This window comes from Tiliqua scincoides, chromosome 12, assembly GCF_035046505.1.
Source record: "Tiliqua scincoides isolate rTilSci1 chromosome 12, rTilSci1.hap2, whole genome shotgun sequence".
Taxonomy (NCBI): Eukaryota; Metazoa; Chordata; class Lepidosauria; order Squamata; family Scincidae; genus Tiliqua; species Tiliqua scincoides.
The window spans coordinates 14,520,282-14,547,695 of NC_089832.1; the positions used below are offsets into that span (position 1 = coordinate 14,520,282).

Sequence of the window (27,414 nt, forward strand, 5' to 3'; positions counted from 1 at the left end):
AAAAAAAATAGGCTTAGGGCCAATTCACACATTACACTGAAGCATGATCAACAGAGATGGGAGCCGGTTTCAGCTCTCGAAGCTAAGTATCAATAGGATACATGTGTCTGCAAATATACATTGGTTGCATTTACACTGTACATTGTGAGGTACGCTGTATATGAAAAGTCTGTTAGATGAACAGCTAAAAGCTGCCATCATGTCAGTGAAAGGAAAAGGGGAGAGAATTTCCAATCCACAGAGGAATCAAATGGCTACAATTTATTTTCACATAACCATGCAATATTCAATGATACAGTGAATTTAAACACTTCTGATAAGTCTGAAACTCTGCAAAGAATTAATTTGCCATGTATCAGATCCCGGTGTTTAGTTCTTTCCCACTTAACTGTAGCATTTTGAAACCACCAGTTCCGAAATCTGGGCTGCTTTGAGCCTTACAGCAATTGGAAAAGAGATCCCTAAAATAGTGGATTAATGGCCATTAAAGTTGGCATTCTGAGGTATCTCCTGTATTCTAAAATCAGTACTTTAAGGGATGCAGAAAACTAAGCAGATTATTCTATCCCTGGCTGCTTTCTTTCCTCTCTTTCTTTATCCCTTCCTTGCACTACTCTATGCATTGGTGGGGAGGAAAGGATTTTATATGCTCTTGAGCTCCTCTCCTGCTTTTATGGGCAGGAGGTCTGGTCTAGAGGGTTGAGCCTCCATTTGCCTGAAGTTAACATCCACAGGTCGCCAGTTCGAGGCCACCGGCGCTATGTGACCTTGAAGCAGCTGACAAGCTCAGCCGAGCTATTTCCATCTGCTCTGAGCGTGGGAGGATGGAGGCCAGAATGTGAAACCAGATCAGAAAGAAACATCTGAATGTTGTGGTTTCTTGAAAGATAGAACCTTTCAAATTGTAAAAATCCCTATGTGGATTTAAAAATTGCCTGCCTATGCAAACCGCCTTGAATAAAGTCCGAGGAGAAATCTGAGGACCAAGAAAGGCGGTATAGAAATACTTGTATTATTATTATTATTATTATTATTATTATTATTATTATTATTATTATTATTATTATTATTATTATATGTTGATCCTTAAGATTCTGGAATCCTTCTCCTTAAAATAATGTAGTCCACATAACTAAGAACATAAGAACAGCCCCACTGGATCAGGCCATAGGCCCATCTAGTCCAGCTTCCTGTATCTCACAGTGGCCCACCAAATGCCCCAAGGAGCACACCAGATAACAAGAGACCTGCATCCTGGTGCCCTCCCTTGCATCTGGCATTCTGACATAACACATTTCTAAAATCAGGAGGTTGCGCATACACATCATGGCTTGTACCCCGGAATGGATTTTTCCTTCAGAAACTTGTCCAATCCCCTTTTAAAGGCGTCCAGGCCAGTTGCCATCACCACATCCTGTGGCAAAGAGTTCCACAGACCAACCACACGCTGAGTAAAGAAATCTTTTCTTTTGTGTGTTCTAACTCTCCCAACACTCAATTTTAGTGGATGTCCCCTGGTTCTGGTGTTATGTGAGAGTGTAAAGAGCATCTCCCTATCCACTCTGTCCATCCCCTGCATAATTTTGTATGTCTCAATCATGTCCCCCCTCAGGCGCCTCTTTTCTAGGCTGAAGAGGCCCAAACGCCGTAGCCTTTCCTCATAAGGAAGGTGCCCCAGCCCCATAATCATCTTAGTCGCTCTCTTTTGCACCTTTTCCATTTCCACTACGTCTTTTTTGAGATGCGGCGACCAGAACTGGACACAATACTCCAGGTGTTGTATCTTGTACAATAATAAAGTATCTATATCTATATCTAGTCCACATAACAGAAGGAATGAAAAAATGACTCCCTAGCCCATCTTTTCAAGAAGACAACCACAAACAACAAAATGGACCAATTTATGGGGCAAGATAGGCCTGGTAGTTCCCAAACGTTTTACACCAGGACCCACACCAGGAGTACACAAGATCTCCTAGCGTACCCATATCGGCAGTCCATATCCATAAACTGTATCCCTCGTATTAGCAAAATGTTTGTCATTAATATAGTTTCTGCTATTTAAAATTTATATGTTTTCAACCACAGATCCATATCTGATAATAAATGACCAAAAACTAGCAGTTGGTGGGGCTTTCACAGCCAGCTAGCTGCCTTCCTTCCTGCCTTGCCAGCCCTGCAAGGCATTCTAATACAGACCTGGCTTTTTCTGCCATTATTCAATTCTTTTTTGAGTACCCCTAAAAGTCTTGGTAAGTACCCCTGGGCGTACACATACCCCAGGTTGGGAACCACTGTTGTAGATGGACTTCTTTGCCAAAAGTATTTTTGCCGGCTGACTAAAACCTGGATTCTCTTTGCCAGTCTCTTTAACCAATTCGGATCCCCCCCCCAAAAAAATGAGAATGATAAAATTAAAACTCTCTTTTTTTAGCCATTAAAATGCTGGTTTCTCCCTCCCCCCCCCAGACCAGTGCCAGTTAAAACAATCCACTCCCCGCCCTCTGTATGTCTGAAAGCAATGATCCCATGCATGAAATAATGCAGACATGCCAAGAAAGCTTCACATATTTAATCACAAGAGATAAATTATTACGAATATTTACATATTGTTTGTCAATCAAAAAAAAAAGTTCATAAAGCGGTTTACAAATTTGCATCTCAGATAAAATTTGCATTTCCACAACTTTGAGATACTTCCCAAAAAATCTACATGGTACCAGGGAAGGTTGGATCAGTAGTATAGCCAGAAGAAATAATAGATGTACTATTTATTTATTTATTTATTTATTTATTTTAGATATTTATATTCCGCCTTTCTTTCCAATGAAGGACACTCAAGGTGGATCACAATTAAAAACATATTAAAAACATAAAATATACATATACATATATAAAAGACATTAAGAACAAAACTAAGGTTTGCATCACCCTATTAATAAACATTTGTATTTATTTAATTGAAATAATCACCATTTTAAATTTTTAGTTTGTGCAAAGTCCTTCACGTAGTTCTGACAGCAACCCTGTAGGGTAGGGAAGCATTATTATCCCAGCAGTTCCCAAACTGTGGGTCTGGGACCCACCAGTGGAATGTGACCTCATTTTTGTTGGGTTGTGAAACTGACAGGGCAGATTAGGCTATGTACATCAAGGGTTAAACAAGCTGTTACTTGGCAGGGGAGGACGGCTGCCAATCACCATTATAGCCACACCCCATGGCATTTATTAATCAGGCAGCAGCCTCTAGGCCTCTAAAAAATTTCGGGAACCACTGCTATTATACCCACTTGACAGATGGGGAAGACTGAGGCTGAGAGAGAGCAGCTTGCCTAAGGCCATCTGGCAGAGGTAAGATCTGAAATGGATAGGTCTGACTGGATGCTCCAGTCTCCTGGCTCTCATTCAATTCATCACAGCTCTCATTACCACTTTTGATAGTAAGAACTGTGAGAGAGCTGCATCACCAGGGGGTGCTGGGGTGTGGACTGCACCGGGTGATGGGTGCAGTGGGGGGGGTGACACCGTGGTTGGCAACCTTCAGTCTCGAAAGACTCTGGTATAAGCCTACAGCACCCAGTATTCCCAGGCGGTCTCCCATCCAAGTACTAACCAGGCCTGACCCTGCTTAGCTTCCGAGATCAGATGAGATCGGGCATGGAAAGACTATGGTATAAGCCTACAGCACCCAGTATTCCCAGGCGGTCTCCCATCCAAGTACTAACCAGGCCTGACCCTGCTTAGCTTCCGAGATCAGATGAGATCGGGCATGGAAAGACTATGGTATAAGCCTACAGCACCCAGTATTCCCAGGCGGTCTCCCATCCAAGTACTAACCAGGCCTGACACTGCTTAGCTTCCAAGATCAGATGAGATCAGGTATGTGCAGGGTAACAGTTGCTGCCAAAATGTTTAAAATCTTGGTATTTTTGAATAACACCATCATGTTATATATCATTCGATGCCTAATTTCATTAAGAATGCAATGAAAGAAACCATGTTGAAATATCTCAATTCTATCAGAAGTTATAGCCAAAAAACAAGCAGGGGTGGGGCAAAGGTGCATCATCACACCCACCACCTGGGACATTGACCTGCCCACTGCATGGGAGGAGGTTCAACATGGGGTGACAGGTTGGCCTTCCACACTGGGTGATGCAAACCTTTGAACCTTTGTGATGCCACTGTAGGGAGCCCCAGGGAGTAAGTGGCAGCCACTTATGGTGCGTGCGTGAAGCCTCTGAAAGGGTCTCAGGGAGCCCCAGGGCATCTAGGAGCACACTTTAAGAAGTGCTGCCTTAGAATATCTTTTTTAATAACTCACTGATGGTGTGTCATTACCACACACACCTAATTTACCACCTCAGCAGGGATATCCTCCGTAAGTTGTAACATCTACACAATGTAATTTCTCTGTTGCTTTCACGAGTGTCCTATGAAATTACTTCTGCTTGAACATTTTCACATTCACACAAAACAACGTCGATTTCCTTGAACCCACAGGTGTTTCCTGGTGTGCTCCCTGGGGCATTTGGTGGGCCGCTGTGAGATACAGGAAGCTCGACTAGATGGGCCTATGGCCTGATCCAGTGGGGCTGTTTTTTATGTTCTTAACTACAATTCCCAGGAAGACTTGCAGGTCTCTTGTTATCTGGTGCGCTCCCTGGGGCCTTTGGTGGGCCACTGTGAGATACAGGAAGCTGGACTAGATGGGCCTATGGCCTGATCCAGTGGGGCTGTTTTTATGTTCTTAACTACAATTCCCAGGAAGCCTTGCAGGTCTCTTGTTACCTGGTGTGCTCCCTGGGGCATTTGGTGGGCCGCTGTGAGATACAGGAAGCTGGACTAGATGGGCCTATGGCCTGATCCAGTGGGGCTGTTTTTATGTTCTTAACTACAATTCCCAGGAAGCCTTGCAGGTCTCTTGTTGTCTGGTGTGCTCCCTGGGGCATTTGGTGGGCTGCTGTGAGATACAGGAAGCTGGACTAGATGGGCCTATGGCCTGATCCAGTGGGGCTGTTCTTATGTTCTTATGTTTCGACCAAAAATATGAATTGTCCCAGCGTTTCAGACACAGCTATTGTTTTCTATAGAATCCAGAAAGAAACACAGACACAAAAGGAGCACAGGAGAAAGGCCGCACGGTGGCACGACTACTTCTCCTTTGACGTGGTCCCTTTGGTAGTCTCATCTTCCTTGACCCACTGAGTGGTCCCTGGCTGCAAAGGTATAATAAAACCAACAGACTTGGATCGGTTTGATTTCACACCCAGTGGTTTTCTGGAATGCCTGACTGTAGAAAGAAGGAAAGAAGATGAGCATTTCAATACCCAAAACCAGCTACTGTTGTTTGATCCTTGCCATCACTGCTAAGGGACATTTATGTGTGAAAGTGGACCACCTGTACAGTGGTGGCCTCAGTCCTCTGGATGCATCTCCTAAAATAAGCCAACTGGTGTTGGATGGACAATGCATGCAATTGTCTACCACAAGATATGATGGTGGCCACTTGTTTAGATGGCTTTAAAAAGGGATTGGGCAAATTCATGGAGGACTACCAACGTCTGCTGAAACAGAGACGCCTGCGTTGGCTCGGTCATGTCGTGAGAGTGGATGATGGCCGGATCCCAAAGGATCTCCTCTATGGAGAACTTGTGCAAGGAAAGCGCCCTACAGGTAGACCACAGCTGCAATACAAGGACATCTGCAAGAGGGATCTGAAGGCCTTAGGAGTGGACCTCAACAGGTGGGAAACCCTGGCCTCTGAGCGGCCCGCTTGGAGGCAGGCTGTGCAGCATGGCCTCTCCCAGTTTGAAGAGACACTTGGCCAACAGACTGAGGCAATGGGGCAAAGAAGGAAGGTCCATAGCCAGGGAGACAGACCAGGGACAGACTGCACTTGCTCCCGGTGTGGAAGGGATTGTCACTCCCGAATGGGCCTTTTCAGCCACACTAGACGCTGTGCCAGAACCACCATTCAGAGCGCGATACCATAGCCTTTTGAGACTGAAGGTTGCCAACTACAAATACCAATGTTTGCTCACCACAACAGCTTTGTGCAACCTCCATGTTCAGAGCGAGTTTGCCTCCGAATAACAATTGTAGGGGAGCCACAATGGGCAAGGCATGCCTTTCATCTTCTGCTCTTCAGAGATGTCTAGTTGGCCCCTGTGGAAGGCTACACTAGATGGACTTTGGGCCTGATCCAGCAAGGCTTTTCAAATATTTTTACAGATGCCTGAAACATTCTACAGGCAAGTCAAATTGCTGTTTATTTCTTTCCTCTACTTCTTTCTGTGTGTACAGTTATATATCTCTCATACGCACTTATAAAGTACAAAAATCCTATTGCTATTTAAATAGATTTTGGATACTAGATGGAGAGTTTTTAAAGTCCTTTCTCCATGTTCATATTACAAATTCATATGCTGAGGCTGCGATCCTATACACACTTACCTGAGAGTAACCCCCATGGAGAAAAATGGAACTTACTTCTCAGTAAACAAATATTGGATTGCTCTGTAAATTTGATAAAACCATCTTGGTGTTTGATTCAACCTACAAAGGCAGAATTCAAAACCCAAAAAGGGGCAAAGGAATTGGGATTGCATTATTACTACTTATAAGAAATTTAATCAGGGTGAAGCAACATAAACTAGTTGATACATGGGCGCAATGTTCCTTGAGTGCAGTGATTTTCAACCTTTTTCATCTTGTGGCACACTGGTAAGGCACTAAAATGATCAAGGCACACCATCAGCTTTTTGATAATTGACAAGGCACACTGTGCTGTCAATGGGGGCTCACATCCCCCATGGTCCTATTGATAAATGACCCTCTCCCAAATTGCCGCAGCACACCTGGAGACCACTTGCAGCACACCAGTGTGCCACGGCACAGTGTTTGAAAATGGCTGCTCTAGTGAGTGCCCTCCTTTGGGACACATTTCAATATTTGGTTTCCTTTGATGAAAAACCGTACATTGGAACCCAAAAGGATGTAGTATTGGGTTGACCATGCCCAATATTTTCCAACTTACCAGTAAGGGATCGACACAACTTTGGTTCGGAGTTACTTGCGCCATCCAGTGAATAGGTGTCATCCTTCTGAAAGACAAAAGTCTTTTAGTAGTTTAGAAATAGTTGGCTGAACATATCCAAGCTCACCATTGAAAAGAACTTTCACACTGTAAGAATTATTAGACATTAGAACAGGGCACCTAGTGAAGTGGAATCTCCATTCATAGAGGTTTTTACAGACAGGTTCAGACAAGTTTGGGGACGGACTGGTTCTGGAGGCTTCAGTCGTCCAAGCATTTAGACAGTTACTTTGAAATCAATTCCGCTGGGCTCCACTTCCTTCCTGGCCTCCACCGAAAATGCTGGTGATGACCAGCAAAGGCTTAATGCGCCTAGTCTAGCATATTCAAGAGATTCTATAGCCCTTTTCTCATGAAATCTTCATGGGAATCTTCTTTGTGGATCTTCTCATGAAGATCATGGGATGGGAAGACAGGACTGACCCATCCATGAGGTTCAGCGAGGCAGTTATCTCAACCAATGGATTGAAGAGTGCTGTGAAGTTGATTGTATAAACAGGTATCTCCTATTCTTCTCTATGTCCCATCTTCATTTATTTTCCATTTTGTAAAATAAATGGAAGGTGAGAGAGACATTTCTAAAAATACCCAAGTCGTGCACATGAAATGTTTTCTGGGGTGAGGGAAGACTGATCTTTACCAATTGTATTTTTTTTAAAGAAAAGTCCAATTTACCTATGACACAATTGTTCCTCCTAATCTGGAAAACAGCAGGTCCGTCAACCACCCAAAGAAACAGAAACTTGGCCCATGCTAATGAGGGCTCTGTCCTTTTGCTCAAGCACTAATCTTCATTCCTCAAGAATCCCTGTCAGCAGACTGAAAGCCTGAACATGTCTTCTGTATTTCCTAGCAAAGAGTAAGTCTCCAATGGACGTGCGATCTGGCAAGTAGGTCCAAAAGCCTAGGCTGCCAAATGACTTTGGATAACTTCCAATTCACTTTCCCATTTTCCTTTGTTTTTGTTCTCCTGTAATAAGGGACCTGTGCGTTCTTTGTCCATTCTTTCCCAATGTCTCTGCAAATTGCATTAACAATAGGGTTCACCGGTGTACAGAATTTGAAGCCTCCTGAGAAGGTCATCCAAAAAAGTCCCTCAAGGACCACTATGAAGATCCAATTGCTAAACTATATGGTACCATCCCAAACTGCCTTCCCAAGTTTGAAGAATTGATTCTTGTCGGTGCTTCAGGATCAAAGCATTTTGATTCTTGTTCCATCAAGAACATCAATACCATCAAACATCTCAGTACTCTCCTGATAGTCCCATCTACACTTTGACTTTCTTCTGGACAAGTTGAAAAGGTCATCAGGGTTGCTGTAGGGTTTTGTTCTTTTGGCAAAGTCATCTAATCCTTAATGGAAAAATGTTTGACTCTGAAGTTTAGGGAGAAATAAATTTTATTCATTGGACAGTTTAAAACTAGTTTGCCATTTTTATGATCACCTCCAGAGTCTGGATGTTTTTGAGATTGTAAATTGCATGCAGATCAACCATATCTTTGATTTTTTAAAAATTTTGCTTCATCTAATGCTTTGCCTGTTCCATCACGGGTTAGGATTCGGCTGCCCAACTGAAATCCTATACACCACTGGTTCCCAAACGTTTTAGCACCGGGACCCACTTTTCTAAACAACATTCTATCAGGATCCACCTAGGTTTACCAGACATTTAAAAAAAGATTGAGAAATAAGTATTTATTTATTTATATGCAATAATAACAAGAAAAAAGACCCTCAGACATTTATCTCCCTATATTTATACTTAAGAACATAAGAACAGCCCCACTGGATCAGGCCATAGTCCGAACTAGTCCAGCTTCCTGTATCTCACAGCGGACCACCAAAAGCCCCAGGGAGCACACCAGATAACAAGAGACCTCATCCTGGTGCCCTCCCTTGCATCTGGCATTCTGACATAGCCCATTTCTAAAATCAGGAGGTTGCACATATACATCATGGCTTGTAACCCGTAATGGATTTTTCCTCCAGAAACTTGTCCAATGCCCTTTTAAAGGCGTCCAGGCCAGATGCCATCACCACATCCTGTGGCAAGGGGTTCCACAGACCAACCACACGCTGAGTAAAGAAATATTTTCTTTTGTATGTCCTAACCTTCCCAACACTCAACTTTAGAGGATGTCTCCTGGTTCTGGTGTTATGTAAGAGTGTAAAGAGCATCTCTCTATCCACTCTGTCCATCCCCTGCATAATTTTGTATGTCTCAATCATGTCCCCCCTCAGGCGCCTCTTTTCTAGGTTGAAGAGGCCCAAACGCCGTAGCCTTTCCTCATAAGGAAGGTGCCCCAGCCCAGTAATCAACTTGGCTTGCAAACTGCAGGAGCTGAGCTCTTTACAGGGCAATCAGCAGCTACAGTATCTGATTTTTCAATAGCCTCAGGGTTGGAGGCAATAAGTTAACTGATCTTTCCATCGCCCTTTGGCAACCTACCAAAAATCAGGTCATGATCTACCAGTGGGTCCTGACCCACAGTTTGAGAACCGACTGCTAGACATGTTTACCAGGGAGCAAACTCAATTGAAAACAGTGGTGCTTACTTCTGAGTAAACATGCATAGGTTTGCATTGTCCCTCAATTTATCACACACACAGAGTCTTCTCTGTGTTTCTCTGCACTATGCTAAATTCTCATAACTGGTCTAAATATCTCGTCTTAACAAACAGCAACGACATATCAATAGCTTACATACACTTACCACAATTATAATAATTTATTACATAGTGTGATTTAATATAAGAAATTAGATATACTAATTCATTATTAATAATACCAATATTTGTATCCAGCCTTTCCCCTTCCATTAGGAAGGCACTGAAAGTGAACACCACGATGAAAACAATACAGTGGAATGAAAGAAACCCAAAATAACACAGAATAATCCATCCCAAGAAGCATAGATCAAAAGTTCGCACAAAAACAATCCCCCATTAATATAAGTAACCAAACAGCAAGCCGTTCACCCCTAGCCGGCAACCACAGTTATGCCCCAGAAGCCGAATGGAGCAACAGACATCCCCAGCCTAGCAATCTTGTAAGTATAATTGTAATGGGTCCATCTTGTGGTAAAAGGAAGAATGGAACATTGCGAGAAGGAACCCCACATTTTGTGAAATCCCAAAGCAAACTGGTTGTAGACACCTCTTCACAAACATACTCTCTCACAGGGACAGTCCCAGTGTAGTGGCATAGCTAGAGGGGGGGTGCAAAGCACCAAGTTTTGCCGGGAGCCTCACCGTGCAAGCGACCCTTTGGAGCCATTCTCGGTAGGGGGGGAGCAAGACCGGTGCATGTGCTGAAGGGGGGAGAGGCCGCTTGCATACTGCAGTGTGGCTCCCTGAAAAACTTAGTGCTTTGCACCCCCTCTAGCTACACCACTGTCTCAGTGTTCTGGTCACTGCCCCTGCCACATAATTGTCTCAATTTTTTTTTCTTTGTTAGTATCAAAGTTTCATTCAGTGGGCCCTTGATATCTGCAGGGGATCCTTTCCTGGTCCCCCTACAAATACCAATATCCATGGATAATCAATCTTTGGACAGCCCTCATAAGACTTTCCAGACGCAACCGGAAGAGACCCTTCTGGTCACATCCAGGAGGTCCTTGAGCCGTTCAGGTGCAGGTTGACAGCCACATTGAGTCAAATATGAACCGGCCACTGTATTTGCTGCTGAGAGTTCCTAAAGTTGTCACCAAGGAACTCAAGGGACTTGCTTCTGAGTAGACATGCTTAGGATCATGCTGTCAGTTTAGGAGGGGGACTCGAGTTCAAGAAGACTGATAGCTCTGGCGCAAAGACCAGACTACAAATCTCAAAACACATCCCAAGGTCCACCCCATGCCTGCATACCTCCTTGTTCAAGTGGTCGGAGTCGCTCTGGTTCATGTACATTTGCCAACTCTTGTGCCGGAGAATCAAGATCTCCTTTGCTTGCTCCACGGGCTCTGTTTCTCCAGGGAGAGTGTGTCTGTTGTATGCTGGCACCTGGCCATGTGCAAGCAAGACAGGATAGATATTAACCATCTTTTGTACACCTTAAGTCACATGTAGCAACCCCACAGGGAACAGAGCCTTCCTCACTGGTCTCCTCACCTGTTGGTCCCCTCACTGGTCCTCTCACCTGCTGTAACTTGCAAGAAGCGGGCTGTGCAACAACGTCCACGAGCAGGCCAGCCTTAAGACTGGCTGAAACACTTGCTTCAGGGGATGGTGTGGGGTAGGTGTGGGATGGTGTGCATTTGTCTGCCACATCCCCCAGTCCACCACCCAGCCACTGCACCTGTAGTGGTTATCTACACAGGCGCTAGCCTTAGTATGTTGACAATGAAGCAAAGCACACTTTGCACATGCGCAAGAGCAAACTCGGTGCGGCCTTGGTGACATGCTAGGTCTGAAGCTTTGTAGCCTGTCAACAAGGCGATGTTATAAAGAATCATATCTAGGAGTGTGTTTGTGGTTTAGCTAGAAAGCCAACTGGTTACAGCCAGTGTGAGTCTCATCATCCTCTTGGAAATTTCCCTATTACGCAAACTATTGACTCATGGTTTAATATTGTAAATAAGATCAGAGAATGGAAAACCCCAGCCTGTTGTGAATTGTATGAGAAGGAATAAAAGGCAGAGAAGGCTGAATTCCAGAAGTTCTTCTTCTGCATCTGGCCTTCCTTCTGCATCTCGCTACTATACTTAATAATATTAATAATAATAATAATAATAATAATAATAATAATAATAATAATAATAATAATAATAACAACAGGTATTTATATACCGCCTTTCTTGGTCTTTATTCAAGACTTTATTCAAAGTGGTTTACATAGGCAGGCTTTATTTAAATCCCTTATTAAATAGGGATTTTTACAATTTGAAAGAAGGTTCTTTCTTTCAAGAACCACTACATTCAGGTGTTTCATTCCGATCTGGCTTCAAATTCTGGCCTCCATCCTCCCACGCTCAGCACCCTCAGAGTGCTTCTTTCAAACCCTCAGAGTGCTTCTGCTTTTAAAACTCTCCATCAGGCCACAAGATATAGTCTTGTGTGTCTCCCACCAAGCACCAAGGCCCTCAAAAGCCTTGGGTGCTCCCCAGAGAACAGCATCTTGCGCTGCTACAGCACCATCCTCTTTTCACTCACTGTCCTTGAAAAGGGGGTAAGAAGATTTGGGAGGCCTGCTTATCTCCTTGGGTTGTGCTCCCAAGGAAACGAAGGCAGCAGCCTCTGTGATCTTGTTCCCAATGGATGTCCTAGGAGAGCCATCAGGAAGAAGAGCATCCTTTCTTTACCCAGTGGCGTTGTTTGATGCCCCAGCACCCAGAGCAGCGAAGTCACAAGGTTACATGATGTCATGACTTCCATTTTTTCTCAGAGGTGGCACTTGTGGTGGCAGCTTTACGGTCTGACTCCCACCCCGTTCCTTCTCCTATAGAGGCTCCCACTTGAAGGGGTGCCATTGAGCAAGATGAAAGGGGGCGGCCAGATCATGAAGTCACCAAAACACAAGGCAGTGGCTTCAAGATCTGGCTGCCCCCCAACCTTTTGTTCTGCTCAATGGCACAGCGCCCACCTTCAAGTGACACCCAGGGCAGTTGCCCACACCTACCATACCGTAGATATGCCACAGTCCTTACCTATCAAAAAAAGGCCAAAGGAGGGAGGATCCCTCTGTGCTGGCCAATACTGAAGACACATCAGCAGGTGAGGATGTATGGAGAAGGCAAGGGCAGATGTCAAGGATAGGGAGTGCATGTGTATTTGCATAAGAAAACATGGAAGGGTAGCCAAAATCGGCCTCCTCAGTCAGTGCTTAGCTGGGCTTTGAAGTGTCAGGCACCACAGGGCTTGAACCAGGAGAATAGACGGTTCCCTGAATCACTGCAAGTTGCTAGTTGAAAGAGGTCAGAGTGAGACCATTCCAACCAGGAAGTGGCCAAAAGACCCCATGATCCTCTTGGCTTGGAAAGTCAGGGGATGCTACAAAGACACTCTAATGCTATGGAGCAGGGGTGCCCAAACCCCGGCCCTGGGGCCACTTGTGGCCCACGAGGCCTCTTAATGCGGCCCTCAGGGAGCCCCCAGTCTCCAATGAGCCTCTGGCCCTCTGGAGCTTTGTTGGAGCCCGCACTGGCCCGACGCGACTGCTCTCAGCGTGAGGGCGACTGTTTGGCCTCTCACATTAGCTGTGGAATGAGGGCTCCCTCCACTACTTGTTGTTTCACGTCTGTGGTGCAGTAGCAGCAGCAAAGGAAAGGCCGGCCTTGCTTTGTGCAAGGCCTTTTATAGGCCTTGAGCTATTGCAAGACCTTCATTCATTCATATAAGTTCATCTTTAATACATTCATTTATGTAAACTTATGTAAATTTATTCAAATTTTAAATGTAAATTAATTCTCCCCCCCCGGCCCCCAACACAGTGTCAGAGAGACAATATGGCCCTCCTGCCAAAAACTTTGGACACCCCTGCTATGGAGGAACAGAAAGATGCACAAACTTGCCCACTACTTTCAATCTGGACAACTCATAATTGGGAGAACTGTGCAGTCCTCCCACGATGGCTCCAGACTTCTGGCATTCAACGAGCCAACCTGCAAACCACCCCTTCTCTCTTCAGCCTTCAATCTACTCTTGGATCAACAGCTTGCAAAGTATCTATTTGCCCTTGACCTGAGCACCTTATACGGATTAAACCCTGGGATGTAGCAATCACAACACTGCAGTGCAGTCTAGCTTGAGGGGCTAATCCAACCTCTATCAATGTTCCAAATATCCAATTATTCTCAATAATTAAGCAGAGCATATTTGGGAAAGTCCTGCCTACCACTGTGTAAGTTTAGACTAAAACTTGAATGCTAAGATTTAATTTGATACTACTGTCATTAAACTCTTACAGGTCTCCTCGTTTTGTACAGGTTCCTTTCCAAGATCTTCTGGATATCGTCCACCACATCAAGATTCAGACTGTCTGAGTCATTGACTGTTGAGGCAGGTTTGTCGTTGTTGCTGCGGAACAAAAGGTAGAGATGTTTCTTGATGAGATGTGATGGAGCTGGTTGGCAACCTTCAGTCTCGAAAGACTAGGGTATAAGCCTACAGCACCCGGTATTCCCAGGCGGTCTCCCATCCAAGTACTAACCAGGCCTGACCCTGCTTAGCTTCCAAGATCAGATGAGATCAGGCATGTGCAGGGTAACAGAGAGAACATGACCAACAGCCCAATCGTAACTTGCCCTGGAGCAGGCAGGGTTCGGGCTAGTTCAGGAATTTCCCACAATCAGTGCCATGTTCTTTGAAAACACTTACAGCAGTGTGTTATGGGAAGGCCCACAAATGAGTTGACCCGCTTCAGCCAGCTCGATCGCATGTTTCCTTTCCAGCTTCTCATACAGGAGCACGATGCTCGATTTCGGTTGCTCGTATTCCCGGAGCAAAAACTTCTGGAGGTATTTGCTATTGAAGTATTCCAGCCTGTCCAGGAAACACAAGAAAAGGGGGTTGTACTGCTAAGTATGCAGACCAAAGATCTTGAACCCTGATCGCATTCTCCTGTCGGAAACAGTTTTGCTGGGGACTGAAGCAGAAAGATCTGCACTGAGTCTCCCATGTCACCCACCTGTTCCTTAATGGTGAAGTGAGCACACCTGTTGCCACCAGTATTAAAGGTACAGAGGTTAGCCCAACTCAAGAGTTCCATCAGATGGTTATGGGTGCCGTTACCAGACCCCAGTTGAAACCACACACATCACTGCTATTCTTGATGAATGTATGGGAGAGGCATAACCAGTGAGAAAGACCTGGGTGAACTGGGTCATCCTACTCTAACTTGGGTGGTTCTTGTTGGATTCCTACCACACCATCATCTTACAACAGGTAGATATTGTGAGAACAGTTGGGACCTCTTCAGTTGGCTGTTTTATGAGTACACCTGCTTCCTTTTTTATATGGTTCTGTGTTCTGCAAATATGCACATACTGGATCAAGTTGGACTAGGAATGGCTGAGTGGAGCTTTCATGCATGTTTCTAATGAATGTCAAATACACTCCTACTCTTGCCAAGTCTTGAATATCCACACGTTGACGGGCAAATTTATCTTGCTTCTTGTCTTGCTTCTGTACATCAACTTTGGGAGATAGAGCTTGAAAGGAAGGGGCTTGCTGAAGCAGTGACATCGCTAGGATGTGTGAGTGGTGTGGACCGCACCAGATAACACACTGGGGGGGGGGGTGACACCACTACTGCCAGAATTGTGAAAAATCTTGGTATTTTTTGATATGAAATATATATTCTGTGTTTATATATCACTTCAAATATAAATTTATATTTCATATATATATTCTGTGTTCATATGAATATATGAAATATATATGCAGATATGAATCAAATTGCATTGAAATATCTGTATTCTATCAAATGTTATAGCCAAATAACCAGGAAAGGAAAACACAACTGCCTTATGTAACAAAATGTGGATTTCTGTAACTCAAAACTGACCAATCAGACTGATTGTTCCGAGAGCCAATGAAGTGTTATTATGACACAGCAGGGAACCAATAAATATGAGTCAGCTCTCATTTCCATGTAATACTAGAACTCTTGTTCAGTTGTGTATCATCAAGTTGGCCACTGGTTTTTTCACTGGAAGAGAACAAAGGAGAAAGCAATCCTTTTTTTTTTTTGTCTGCCACAATTATCTGCTTTGTGACGGCAGGATGAACAGCGCAAAGCCATCTCTAGTGGGAAATTTATGGAAGCAGAAATCAGACTTGTGAAGGGCTTTGTGTGTTCCCCCCTTACACATGTAGAGATTTGTATTTTTGGCAAATCCTTACTTGTCTTTCCAATAATACTGTCCCCAGTGTCCTGCTATATCTTCGATGCCAGCCAACAAGTGATCCAAGAACTACAGAGAGAGAGAGAGAGAGAGAGAGAGAGAAGATTTATCTTTTTTTGCTATACACAGATCTATTGCAAGAATGATGAACTCCAAGAGATGGCACCTTTAAGCTCATGGGCAAAACAATGATGTATTTTGAGTGAAGGTATATTGAACTTTTATACAGTAAAAATTTAAAAATTAAATAAAACTTCCAGTTTCTAATTTCATCTTCCACAATTTCTTAATCCAACTTTCCTGTCTTTCAAAATCCTAGGCCTGTATGACATATTCAAATATAAATAGAAACACAGAACTAGGGGTGTTTGAAAATAGTTTTTCCTCTTTCGCCAACATCATGATTTGAAAATGAGGAAAAAGGCAAAAAGCGGTGTTTTGTGTTTTCATTCCAAGTTCTCATTCCAAGTCTTGTTTCTATTAATTTTAAACACTTTAAAAGTATACTTGGTGGGTGATATAGTATCAGCAGATGCAGTCAGAGTATTATTTCTAAGTGGAAAAGTAATCTAGATAAAAAAAGAAAAGAAAAATTTAATTTCTGGAAAATATCCTAAACACCAAAATGTGGTGATTTGAGATTTTATTTGACTATCTTCAACACCAAAATGTGGTGTTTTGTGTTTTTATGTGTTTTTAACAATCAAAAAACAAAACAAAAAAACAACCCTCTACACATCACCAAACCTCTGTGACAGGGCATGACATTGTGACATAACTTCCAGACTGCAGCAACTGTTACCCTGCACATGCCTGATCTCGTCTGATTTCAGAAGCTAAGCAGAGTCAGGCCTGGTTAGTACTTGGATGGGAGACCGCCTGGGAATACCAGGTGCTGTAGGCTTATACCCTAGTCTTTCGAGACTGAAGGTTGCCAACCATGACTTCCAGGTTCTCTGTGGAGGAGAAGGTGGGGGCTTCATGCCCCCATTCTTTCCCCTGTGGAGGAGGCTCCGCAGGAGAAGGAATGGGGGCGCGATGCCATCAACACCTCCTCCTCCAGGGAGAACCTGGAAATCACGTCACGATGACATGTGACATCACTGTCCCACGCACCAGGGCTTCTAGTTACACCTCTGAACCCTCCCCTGCTCTCCCCATGGTCAGTATTTGTCTGCAGCAAAAAAAAATGCTGAACATAGGACAAGAACTGCCATCCAGGACCATTCTCCGCAGATCACAAGGAATGAGCCTTAACACATCACCAGCAGGGGCAGGAATAAACTGGGCGCATTAACAGGAAACCCTCACATGTACAGGAGCATGTGAAGGGTAACAGCTAACCAGGACTCTAGAAGTTCATATGGTTACTTCTCTTCGGGAAGGTTATTGCACAACCAAGATGCAGTCACCAAAATTTCTCTCTCTCTCTCTCTCTCTCTCTCTCTCTCTCTCTCTCTCTCTCTCTCTCTATCTCTATCTCTAGCTGCCACACATCCAACTTCTCAAGAGGGGACACTTGAAGTCAAAATAGATGTCCTCAACATGGGATCAGGAATTCTTTCATGTGGACAGGTCCCAAGCCACAGGGTGTCTCTGAGATTCCGCGCTTTGAACTGGGCCCACCAACCTGACTTACCCGGATATGAATTTGTTCTCCCACGGTGGGGGCACTCTCCTGTTCTCGAGTGACATCTAGCAGATCGACAAGAGGTCGGATGGTCATGCCCTGCAGTACAAAAGAACAGCAACAGAAGTTCTTTCACATTCACTGCAAAGCCAAATTTAGCACAAGGCAAATGACTTTCCATCAAATTTTTTTTTTCATAGAATCATGAAATTTAGAGTTGGAAAGTGCCTAAAAGGTCATCTAGTCCAACCCCCTGCATGTAGCAGGAATTGTTTTCACCCATCACAGGAACTGTTTTCACCCATCACAGGAACTGTTTTCACCCATCAAACAAAGTGATCAATATCAAAGCTTGCAGCTGCAACTGAACTCCCCATGTTATCTGGAAGAGGAATATTCCTCTCTCCAACTGCAACACATCACCAGGGAAGGGGGTTGGAGAAGAGACAGAATCATTTTTGTGCTAGTTCAAGGTGAGCCCCGTGACTTGCACATTGCTGGTCTGGTGGTAGACTAACCCAGAGGTCCAAAGAAGCCGCTTACCACTGTTTCAGACAGGGCATTGGCATGAGATTAACAGTTGTGTGGGAGGCAAAAATTCAACAGGTGAAGCGCTATGCTGTGTAAAGCAGTCCCCAAATCATTTATGCCTACAGAGCATCGAGCTTTTGTACCACCCGAGAGGATGTTAAGCCTTTTCAAATAGAAAAGTGCGCTCAGACATGCCAAAAGCAATGTTTCGTTTTAACCACAAGATGGCACTAAAATGCCAAGAAGTATCTTCCCCCCCCCCCCCCCCAAAATCAGGCCATAAAAATCCTGATGTATTGTGTGGGGCAAGCTTTTTCAAAGAAGTCAAAAAAATATGCTCACTTGTGGGAACTAGAACATCAGAACCACATCAGTTCTGGTGATGAACAGAGAAAATAGCACACTTTTCAAAAGCCACACCAGGAAGCAGAGTACAGCTCTTTCAAAACATAGTTTATCAGCATTAGTAGCATTTCACCATCAATGTGCACGGTGCTGTACAAATGCAATGCGCGGTCAACAGGGATGATGTGGGGGTGTTGCTCTCTAGAGACCTTAGGTGTTCCCTATATATTTTCTGCACTGGATCAGACCAAAGGCCCATCTAGTCCAGCTTCCTGTATCTCACAGCGGCCCACCAAATGCCCCAGGGAGCACACCTGATAACAAGAGACCTGCAAGGCTTCCTGGGAATTGTAGTTAAGAACATAAGAACAGCCCCACTGGATCAGGCCAAAGGCCCATCTAGTCCAGCTTCCTCTATCTCACAGTGTCCCACCAGATGCTTTGGGGAGCACACAAGACAAAAAGAGACCTGCATCCTGGTGCCCTCCCTTGCATCTGACATTCTGAGATAGCCTACTTCTAAAACCTAGAGGTTGCACATACCCATCATGGTTTGTAACCTGTGATGGACTTTCCCTCCATCAATCTGTCCTGTGGCACACATTTAAGGGTTGCTCCCTGACCTATGGTGCCTCCTGACTTGTACCGCTCTGAATGCAACCGGAGCTCTGGTCACCTCTGGGAGGCCTTTAAAGGTAATTTCCAGTTTACCTTGGAAAACTGAAAGTGATGGTTTAAGGCCTTTAGTAGGTGTTCTGAGGCCTGGGGAAGCCACAGCCTCCCCAGGCCTCAGAAGGCCTTTCAAAGACCTTAAAACCAATTTTCTAGGGAAAACCAGAAGTAACCTTCATAAATGACCTGGAGACAGGGGTGAGCAGTGAGGTGGCAAAGTCTGCAGACGACACCAAACTTTTCTGAGTGGTGAAGACCATACGTGATTGTGAGGAGCTCCAGAAGGATCTCTCCAGACTGGCAGAATGGGCAGCAAAATGGCAGATGCGCTTCAATGTCAGTAAGTGTAAAGTTATGCACATTGGGGCAAAAAATCAAAACTTTTCAAACTATAACTTTTCAAAACTATATCAAAACGATATAGGCTGATGGGTTCTGAGCTGTCTGTGACAGATCAGGAGACAGATCTTGGGGTGGTGGTGGACAGGTCGATGAAAGTGTCGACCCAATGTGCGGCAGCAGTGAAGAAGGCCAATTCTATGCTTGGGATAATTAGAAAAGGTATTGAGAACAAAACGGCTAGTATTATAATGCCGTTGTACAAATCGATGGTAATTCCACACCTGGAGTATTGTGTTCAGTTCTGGTCGCCATATCTCAAAAAAGACCTAGTGGAAATGGAAAAGGTGCAAAAGAGAGAGACGAAGATGATTACTGGGCTGGAGCACCTTCCTTATGAGGAAAGGCTTTTGGGCCTCTTCAGCCTAGAAAAAAGACGCCTGAGGGGGACATGATTGAGACATACAAAATTATGCACGGGAAGGATAAAGTGGATAGAGAGATGCTCTTTACGCTCTCACATCACACCAGAACCAGGGGACATCAACTAAAATTGAGTGTTGGGAGAGTTAGGACAGACAAAAGAAAAGATTTCTTTACTCAGCATGTGGTCAGTCTGTGGAACTCCTTGCCACAGGATGTGGTGATGGCGTGTGGTCTGGATGCCTTTAAAAGGGGATTGGACAAGTTTCTGGAGGAAAAATCCATTACGGGTTACAAGCCATGATGAGTATGTGCAACCTCCTGATTTTAGAAATGGGCTATGTCAGAATGCCAATGCAAGGGAGGGCACTAGGACGCAGGTCTCTTGTTATCTGGTGTGCTTCCTGGGGCATTTGTTGGGCTGATCCAGTGGGGCTGTTCTTATGTTCTTATGTTAACAATACATTAGGCCTCAGAATACCCTCCAGAAGTGACTGGAGGACAGCTTCGGTTGCATTCGGAGGGGATGTGGGGACTGTGATAGTATGTGAGTGAGGGGGCAGTACCCCGGTCACCATGTGGCACTGCTGCCCCCCATGGAGTGTCGCCCAGAGTTGTAGCATCCCTGTGACCCTCCCCTCAGCTACTCATGGGATGAGGACCAATAGAGGCAACTTGGATGAGGACCAATTGAGACAAGTGGGCAGGCAGAGATGGGCACCTCCTGCTAATCTGTTGGCCTCATGGATGGGCCAGCCTTGATTTGCATCACCGTTCCAATGAATGGAATAGGAAAGGAGTGCTCATTGTCCAAGTATGTGCACTTGGAGTATGTGCAAGAGTGCATTGGCGGCCTTTGCAATCTTGTGGGTACTTCCCCGCAAAAATCCTACACTTTTGCTAACACCCCCTGAAGCTTCAACAGAAAGGAGAGAAGCCACAATCGTCCGTACTTGCCTGCACAAATACGGTGAAGAGAATGAGAACGGTTGTGGCGGCAATGAAGAGCTTCTTTCTTGGGAAGTCGGGGAGCAAGAACACTAGAGAAAAACAGATGGCCCCCCGAAGACCCCCATATGCAATAATAAACTGGTCCTTGGGAGTAACCGTGTTCACATGGAGTCTGTTGATGATGAAAGTCAGGACAAGAACTCCTAAGAGAAATGGAGCAAATTATCAGGCGCAAAGGGACATTAAACCAGCAATCATAACCCAACCCCTCCCCCCAAAATAGCATGCTATTCTGTGTATAAATATGTAGTTACTATTTATATCCTCCTTCTTAAAGCATGATCTGGTCTTCCAAAGTGGCTTTGTGTTCTGCAAATTGTGATATGCGATAGCATCAAAAAGCTATAAGAACAAGCATTTAAAATCAACTTTTTAAAAAAGGGCTGGCCCATCCATGAGGACACCTGAGACTGTTGCCTCAGGGGGGGCATATTGGAGCCTCCCACCAGCTTTTGGCACTCCTTGGTTTCAAAGAGACCAGAGAAGGGGAAGTGTAGAGAAGGGAGTAATGGCCTAGACTAGAGCATCTACAAAACCCTCTAGCTGACCATTCTCCTTCCGTCTTCTTTTTCATGTCCAGGGAGACGGAAGAAGGAGAAGAAGACTGACTGGTGCAGCACCAGCTAAGGCAGCGGCATTTGGTCTTCTCGTCGTAGGTACAGGAAAGTCTTGGGCAAGACTGACTTGCAAATCAGGACTTCCCCGGTTCAAATTCTCCCTCTGCCATGAACTCACTAAGGGCCCAATCATCAAGGTCCTTGACGCTGACACTCAGCACCGGCACTGAGCTACAAAACTGAACAAAACTGAGAAAGGGGGCTCAGGTCCAGGAAGGAGCAGGAACAGCAGCAGTGGCTGCCACCACATCCTATCCCTCCCCCCCGCCCCGGGCCTTGGAGCCCAACACAGAATCTCCTTGATTCTGTGCCAGTTAAATGGTTGGCACAGATCAGAGAAGAGCCATAGGTGCTACCGCATGAGGCAGGGGAACCAATGTTCTTTTACCCTGAGGAAACCCAGCCCAGAAGAGGACATCCCTTTAAACATCTATACCTAGCGCTCTCCAAAGAAGGCAGAAAACAACTGTGAAGCAAATGTATGGCCAGTTCCATTCGTGATTGTCACCAATGGTGGAGACCCCAAGGAAGATAAAGATGAGGGTGTCGCTGACACTGCTCCACATCTTCATGAAGTATTTAATGGTCGTGTGGGACTTCAGAGAGATGTTGGCCTCCACATAACGCTTCATGCCCATGGCACAGGCAATTATTCTAGAAAAGAGAGAGAGAGAGAGAGAGAGAGAGAGAGAGAGAATAGAGCAATGCAGAACAATTGAGTGTTGGGAGAGTTAGGACAGACAAAAGAAAATATTTCTTTACCCAGCGTGTAAGTCTGTGGAACTCCTTGCCACAGGAAGTAGTGATGGCATCTTGCCTAGATGCCTTTAAGAGGGGATTGGATAAATATCTGGAGGAAAAGTTCATCCTGGGTTACAAGTCATGGTAAGTATGTGCAAGCTCCTAGTTTTAGAGGTAGGCTACCTCAGAATGCCATATGCAAGGAATGGCACCAGGATGCAGGTATCTTGTGTCCTGTGTGCTCCCTGAAGCATTTGGTGGGCCACTGAGAGATACAGGAAGCTGGACTAGATGGGCCTTTGGCCTGTTCCAGTGGGGCTCTTCTTATGTGCTTTTGGAATCCCTGTGGCATAGGTGTTATTCAGTTCAGCATTTTGTTACAAATGTTATATGTCAAGATGGTGTAACACAAGGTTGGCGCAAGAACAGAGCCCTGCTTCACTCCGCTAACAGAGTGAAACAGTGCGTTGGCTCGGTCATGTCATGAGAATGGATGATGGCCGGATCTCAAAGGATCTCCTCTATGGAGAACTCTTGCGAGGAAAGCGCCCTACAGGTAGACCACAGCTGCGATACAAGAACATCTGCAAGAGGGATCTGAAGGCCTTAGGAGTGGACCTCAACAGGTGGGAAACCCTGGCCTCTGAGCGGCCCGCTTGGAGGCAGGCTGTGCAGCATGGCCTTTCCCAGTTTGAAGAGACACTTGGCCAACAGAACGAGGCAAAGAGGCAAAGAAGGAAGGCCCATAGCCAGAGAGACAGACCAGGGACAGACTGCACTTGCTCCGGTGTGGAAGGGATTGTCACTCCCGAATGGGCCTTTTCAGCCACACTAGACGCTGTTCCAGAACCACCATTCAGAGCGCGATACCATAGTCTTTCGAGACTGAAGGTTGCCAACTACTACTACTACTACTACTACTACTACTACTACTACTACTACTACTAAGATGGTGTAGTGGTTCTGATGTGGGACTCAGACCTGGCAGATGCAGGTTCAAATCCCAGCTCAGCCATGAAGCTTCCTGGATGACCTTGGGCCAGTCACTACCTCTCAGTCTGACCTACCTCACAGGGTTGTTGTGAGGATAAAAGGAAGGAAGGAACCATTTACACCACCCTGAGCTCCTTGGAAGAACAAGGGTATAAACATGTGAAAACATAAATAAATACATTAGATGTGTGAGGTTCCCATTTGACTTACGCCAACATGCCGGAGAGGTGGAACATTTCAGCAGTGAGATAGGATAAGTAACTGTAGAGGAAGACAAAAAGGGGCTCAATCACACGGATGCTATTCGTGAAACGTGTGGTGAAGGCCGCTATCATGCCAAACAGGAGGCCTACCAAGACCCCTCCGATCCCAACCACAAAAAACTTCCCGATTCCAGCAAACACGTCCACTGTTTTGATGGTTGGCATCTCACAGAACGATCGGAACAGCTTGTACAGCACCTGGGCAGAAAACAGAAATGAAAAAAAAAAAGTTTTCAGGCTGGTGGGGAAAAAAAAATCTCTTTACAAGACAGTTGTGAGTCTGAACCGTGAATACAGGAAATCTGGAAGCCTCTGAGTGGCTAGAGGCAGTGAAACCCAGAACATCTCTGACGCCATCTTAGGTCTGCTGCCTCCAAGCTACCAAAAAGAAAAGCAGGAACAAACCCTTTCCATGCTCCTTGGGTGCAGCTGTGAAATCTGGATGTTCTGGACCTCCAGTTTCATTTAAAGCAGTGGTTTCAACCTTTAGGAGCCGGCGGACCACTGAAGCAAAAACTGGAATCATCGTGGACCACATGCAATGGCAGCTGTGCCCAGTCTGTTCTCCGCTCTCTCCCATGGCCCATGCAGAAGCATCTCCCAAGTGAGCACTCCTCCACAGACCACCAGAGAATGGAGAATGGATCACCCACAGCTGCAGCCTTCAGTGTCTTCACCCTCTCCAGTGAGTGGTCCATGGGGATAGCATCTCCCAAGTGAACACTCCCCCATGGACTACCAGAGAGGGTGGAGAAAGGACCACCTGCAGCTCGCACTTCACCGCTGTTCTCTGCCCTCTCTGGTGGTCCATAAGAGAGCGCTTGCTCAACAAGATGCTGGAAGTGATCAAAGGTGATTTTGCTCCTGAGACCTCATGGAACACTTCTCAGGGTCTTGCGAACCACCTGTGGTCCACGGGCCACAGGTTGGGAAGCAGTGATTTACGGACAGTGTGAATGCTTTTGACAACAAATGCACTGTCCCTGTAGATCAGTGGTTCCCAACCTTTAGTTGCTCACAAACCACTGAGGCAAAAACTGGAATCGTTAGTAGTTGTGAATGATCTGGCCTCTGCCCTCTCTGGTGGTCTGCTGGGGTGACAGAACCCAGAAGCAGCAGACTGCAGCTCGGTTTGGGTGGGGAAGGATGGCTTCCCTGGGGAATGGTAAGTGCCATTCACACGGGGGAGGGAAAAGTGAACACAGGGAGCAGGATCCGGCCCACAGGACAGGGTCTGGAGAGCCCTGCTATAGGAGAATTTCCTGCTACAGGCAGGGGGTTAGACAAGATAACCTTGGAGGACCCTTCCATGATTCTATCACTAGCTGGCCTTACATTAGGTGGCCTCCTGTCCCATTCCTGGCCTCACTGGCTCCTGTTGAAAACCAGGATCTAGAAGCAACACGAGTGCATCTCAAGCCCCCCAAATGAAGTCATACTTACAACGGTTACAGCATCATTTAGAAGGGATTCTCCAAAAACCAAAATGTGAAGCTTTTCATTGACATGGATCTCTTCAAACACTGACAGTACAGCCACGGGATCCACGGCAGCGATCAGGCTACTGAACAAGAGGTTATGGAGCAACGGGATATCCTGCAGCTGAAAGGTTTCCATTTGGCATATCCCGTAGAGCGAGAAGCCAATCCCAAAGACATTCCATATTGTCCCCACCACAGCATATAAGAGAATCGTCCCAATGTTCTCAAAGAAAGGGCGGCTGGGCATGAAATAGCCGGCATCCAGGACAATGGGTGGGAGAAGATACAGGAAAAAGATATCACTGTCCATGACCGGAGGGGACTTGTCGTTGAGGCCGTAGATGATCCCTCCCATGATAAGCCCCACAAATATCAACAAGCAGCTTTCGGGGACGACTGAGGGTAGTTTTTCAAATATATGGAAACCTGCCCAAGAGTAAGAGACAAAACAATGGAGAAATTAGTCACGTCCAGAAGAATCACAGCTACTTAACTCCATCGTCCTCGCAGTCACTTCTGATGATATGCTTGACCCACAGAAGATGTGCAAGCCTGGAAGGTCTGAATTCAAATCTCCCCTTCACAATGAAGGTCTTAAACAGGTGAGTCAGGACCCAGAAGTGGTCCACAGCCTGACCTCTGGTTGGTCATGGCAGATAAAAATGAAAGGTATATTTCAGTGCTAGCTAATATGTTTACTCAGACTACAAGTTTACAGAGTCCCCCTGTGTTTAATAGAACTTCCACCCAGGTAAAGGTGTATTGGACTGCAGCCTTAGAGCCCAATCCTATCCACACTTTCCTGGGAGTTAGCCCTTGCGGCCTCTCTCATAGAGGGCCTCTCTATGCGGCCCTCATAGAGGGCCGGAGGGCCTCTCTATGCGGCCCTCAGGGAGCCCACAGTCTCCAATGAGCCTCTGGCCCTCCGGAGATTTGTTGGAGCCCACACTGGCCCGATGCAACTGCTCTCAGCCTGAGGGCAGCTGTTTGGCCTCTCGAGTGAGCTGTGGGATGAGGGCTCCCTCCACTGCTTGTTGTTTCATGTCTGTGATGCAGTAGCAGCAGCAAAGGAAAGGCCAGCCTTGCTTTGTGCAAGGCCTTTTATAGGCTTTGAGCTATTGCAAGACCTTCATTCATTCATATAAGTTCATCTTGAATATAGTCATTTATGTAAATTTATTCAAATTTGAAATGTAAATTAATTCTGCCCCCAACACAGTGTCAGAGAGATGATGTGGCCCTCCTGCCATAAACTTTGGACACCCCTGGTCTAGATCAGAGATGTCAAACATAAGGCCTGTGGGTCAGATGCAGCCCCCAGAAGCTCTTTACTTGCCCCCCTCCGGGCTCTCCAAGCACCACCATCAACTGTTTTCAGCTGCTGAGCTGTCCTGAGGTGTTGCTGCTGAAAGGGCTGTCTGCGTGATAATTGGGCTGTCTCCCATATTATCAAGATTTGCATATTTTCTGTACTGTCATTTGCAGCTAATGAGTTCCTAAGTGAGAAAAAAAGTGATCTGCTTAATGACATCACTTCCTGCTTTATGACATCACTTCTGACCCTCAGTAGGCATCATGAATGCTATCCGTCCCACTGTATGAGAAGAGTCTGACAGCCCTGGTCTAGATATTAACAGAGGACCTTATGCAAATTTCTCAGTTTGCCGTCTGCTAAACCTTGCGGAAGGCTCAGAGCTCTGCTCCCTTCGGCTCCTCCTCAATCACACCCTGAGAAGTCAGGCACACCATATTTCAGGTTGACATACAGGTACTTGAGGGGAGGGATTGAAGTGGGAATGTCCAGTGACACAAACCACTTTTGCACAGTCTGTGGACCGAATAATGGAAGTGTTTTGACTAAGAATGTGTATGCTGCAGGAGAGAGAGAAAATGTGATGTGTGAGAGGTTGAACTGAAAGCTAAGGAAGAGAACCCATCAAGAGTCAAGACATCATGGGGGGTGGCAAAGCTTGGGGTGTAATTTCTTGTGCATAGAATTATGCTACCTAATGCCATCCAAATGCTCAACCTTATATTGGCAAATATTACAAAGACACCATAAACCTTGCGTGATCTTTCCTCCAATGAGAACCTGTGGTCCTTGGAACTCCTTACCACTTGGGGAGGTGGGGCACAAGTACACAACAGCATGCCCTGCAGGTGGGCCTTCACAAACAGCACCTCTCCATGTCTTAAAGTAAAACTGAAAGGACTTGCAAAAGTGTATTGCGATGAGTGGAGGTTGGTGGGGGAAGTCTTCTGTTCAAAGATAACATGTCAAGAATTCCACTGGACTCTCGGAGGGGCCTAAAACAGCTTTAGGGCTCCCAAACTAAGTAGCTACAATTCTGTGCATTTTAAAAGTTCTGCATATTTAAGGCCATATATGAGGTGGTCAGCACAGTGTAATCTTTCCAGAGATATTT

At 45.5% G+C, this 27,414-nt stretch overlaps 1 protein-coding gene and 4 pseudogenes across 1 annotated transcript in view; 1 reads left to right on the forward strand and 4 right to left on the reverse strand.

Annotated features, from left to right (window-relative positions):
• Positions 1–3,564: 3,564 nt before the first annotated feature.
• Positions 3,565–3,679, reverse strand: LOC136663516 (5S ribosomal RNA; annotated as a pseudogene).
• Positions 3,680–3,788: 109 nt separating this feature from the next.
• On the reverse strand, positions 3,789–3,905 carry LOC136663497 (5S ribosomal RNA; annotated as a pseudogene).
• A 1,248-nt stretch (positions 3,906–5,153) lies between these two features.
• Positions 5,154–27,414, reverse strand: part of LOC136663210 (sodium/hydrogen exchanger 2-like) — a 26,021-nt gene continuing 3,760 nt past the window's right edge. Inside the window, exons 2-12 of the mRNA XM_066640195.1 lie at positions 24,951–25,414; positions 23,455–23,705; positions 21,947–22,164; positions 20,840–21,036; positions 17,582–17,671; positions 15,941–16,011; positions 14,414–14,578; positions 14,002–14,113; positions 10,967–11,101; positions 7,036–7,106; positions 5,154–5,289 (exon numbers count right to left, since the gene is read on the reverse strand). Of these exons, the coding sequence (XP_066496292.1) occupies positions 5,154–5,289; positions 7,036–7,106; positions 10,967–11,101; positions 14,002–14,113; positions 14,414–14,578; positions 15,941–16,011; positions 17,582–17,671; positions 20,840–21,036; positions 21,947–22,164; positions 23,455–23,705; positions 24,951–25,414 (1,910 nt within the window). The remainder of the gene's footprint in view (positions 5,290–7,035; positions 7,107–10,966; positions 11,102–14,001; positions 14,114–14,413; positions 14,579–15,940; positions 16,012–17,581; positions 17,672–20,839; positions 21,037–21,946; positions 22,165–23,454; positions 23,706–24,950; positions 25,415–27,414) is intronic.
• LOC136663444 (5S ribosomal RNA) lies at positions 14,198–14,325 on the reverse strand (annotated as a pseudogene).
• LOC136663482 (5S ribosomal RNA) lies at positions 16,727–16,846 on the forward strand (annotated as a pseudogene).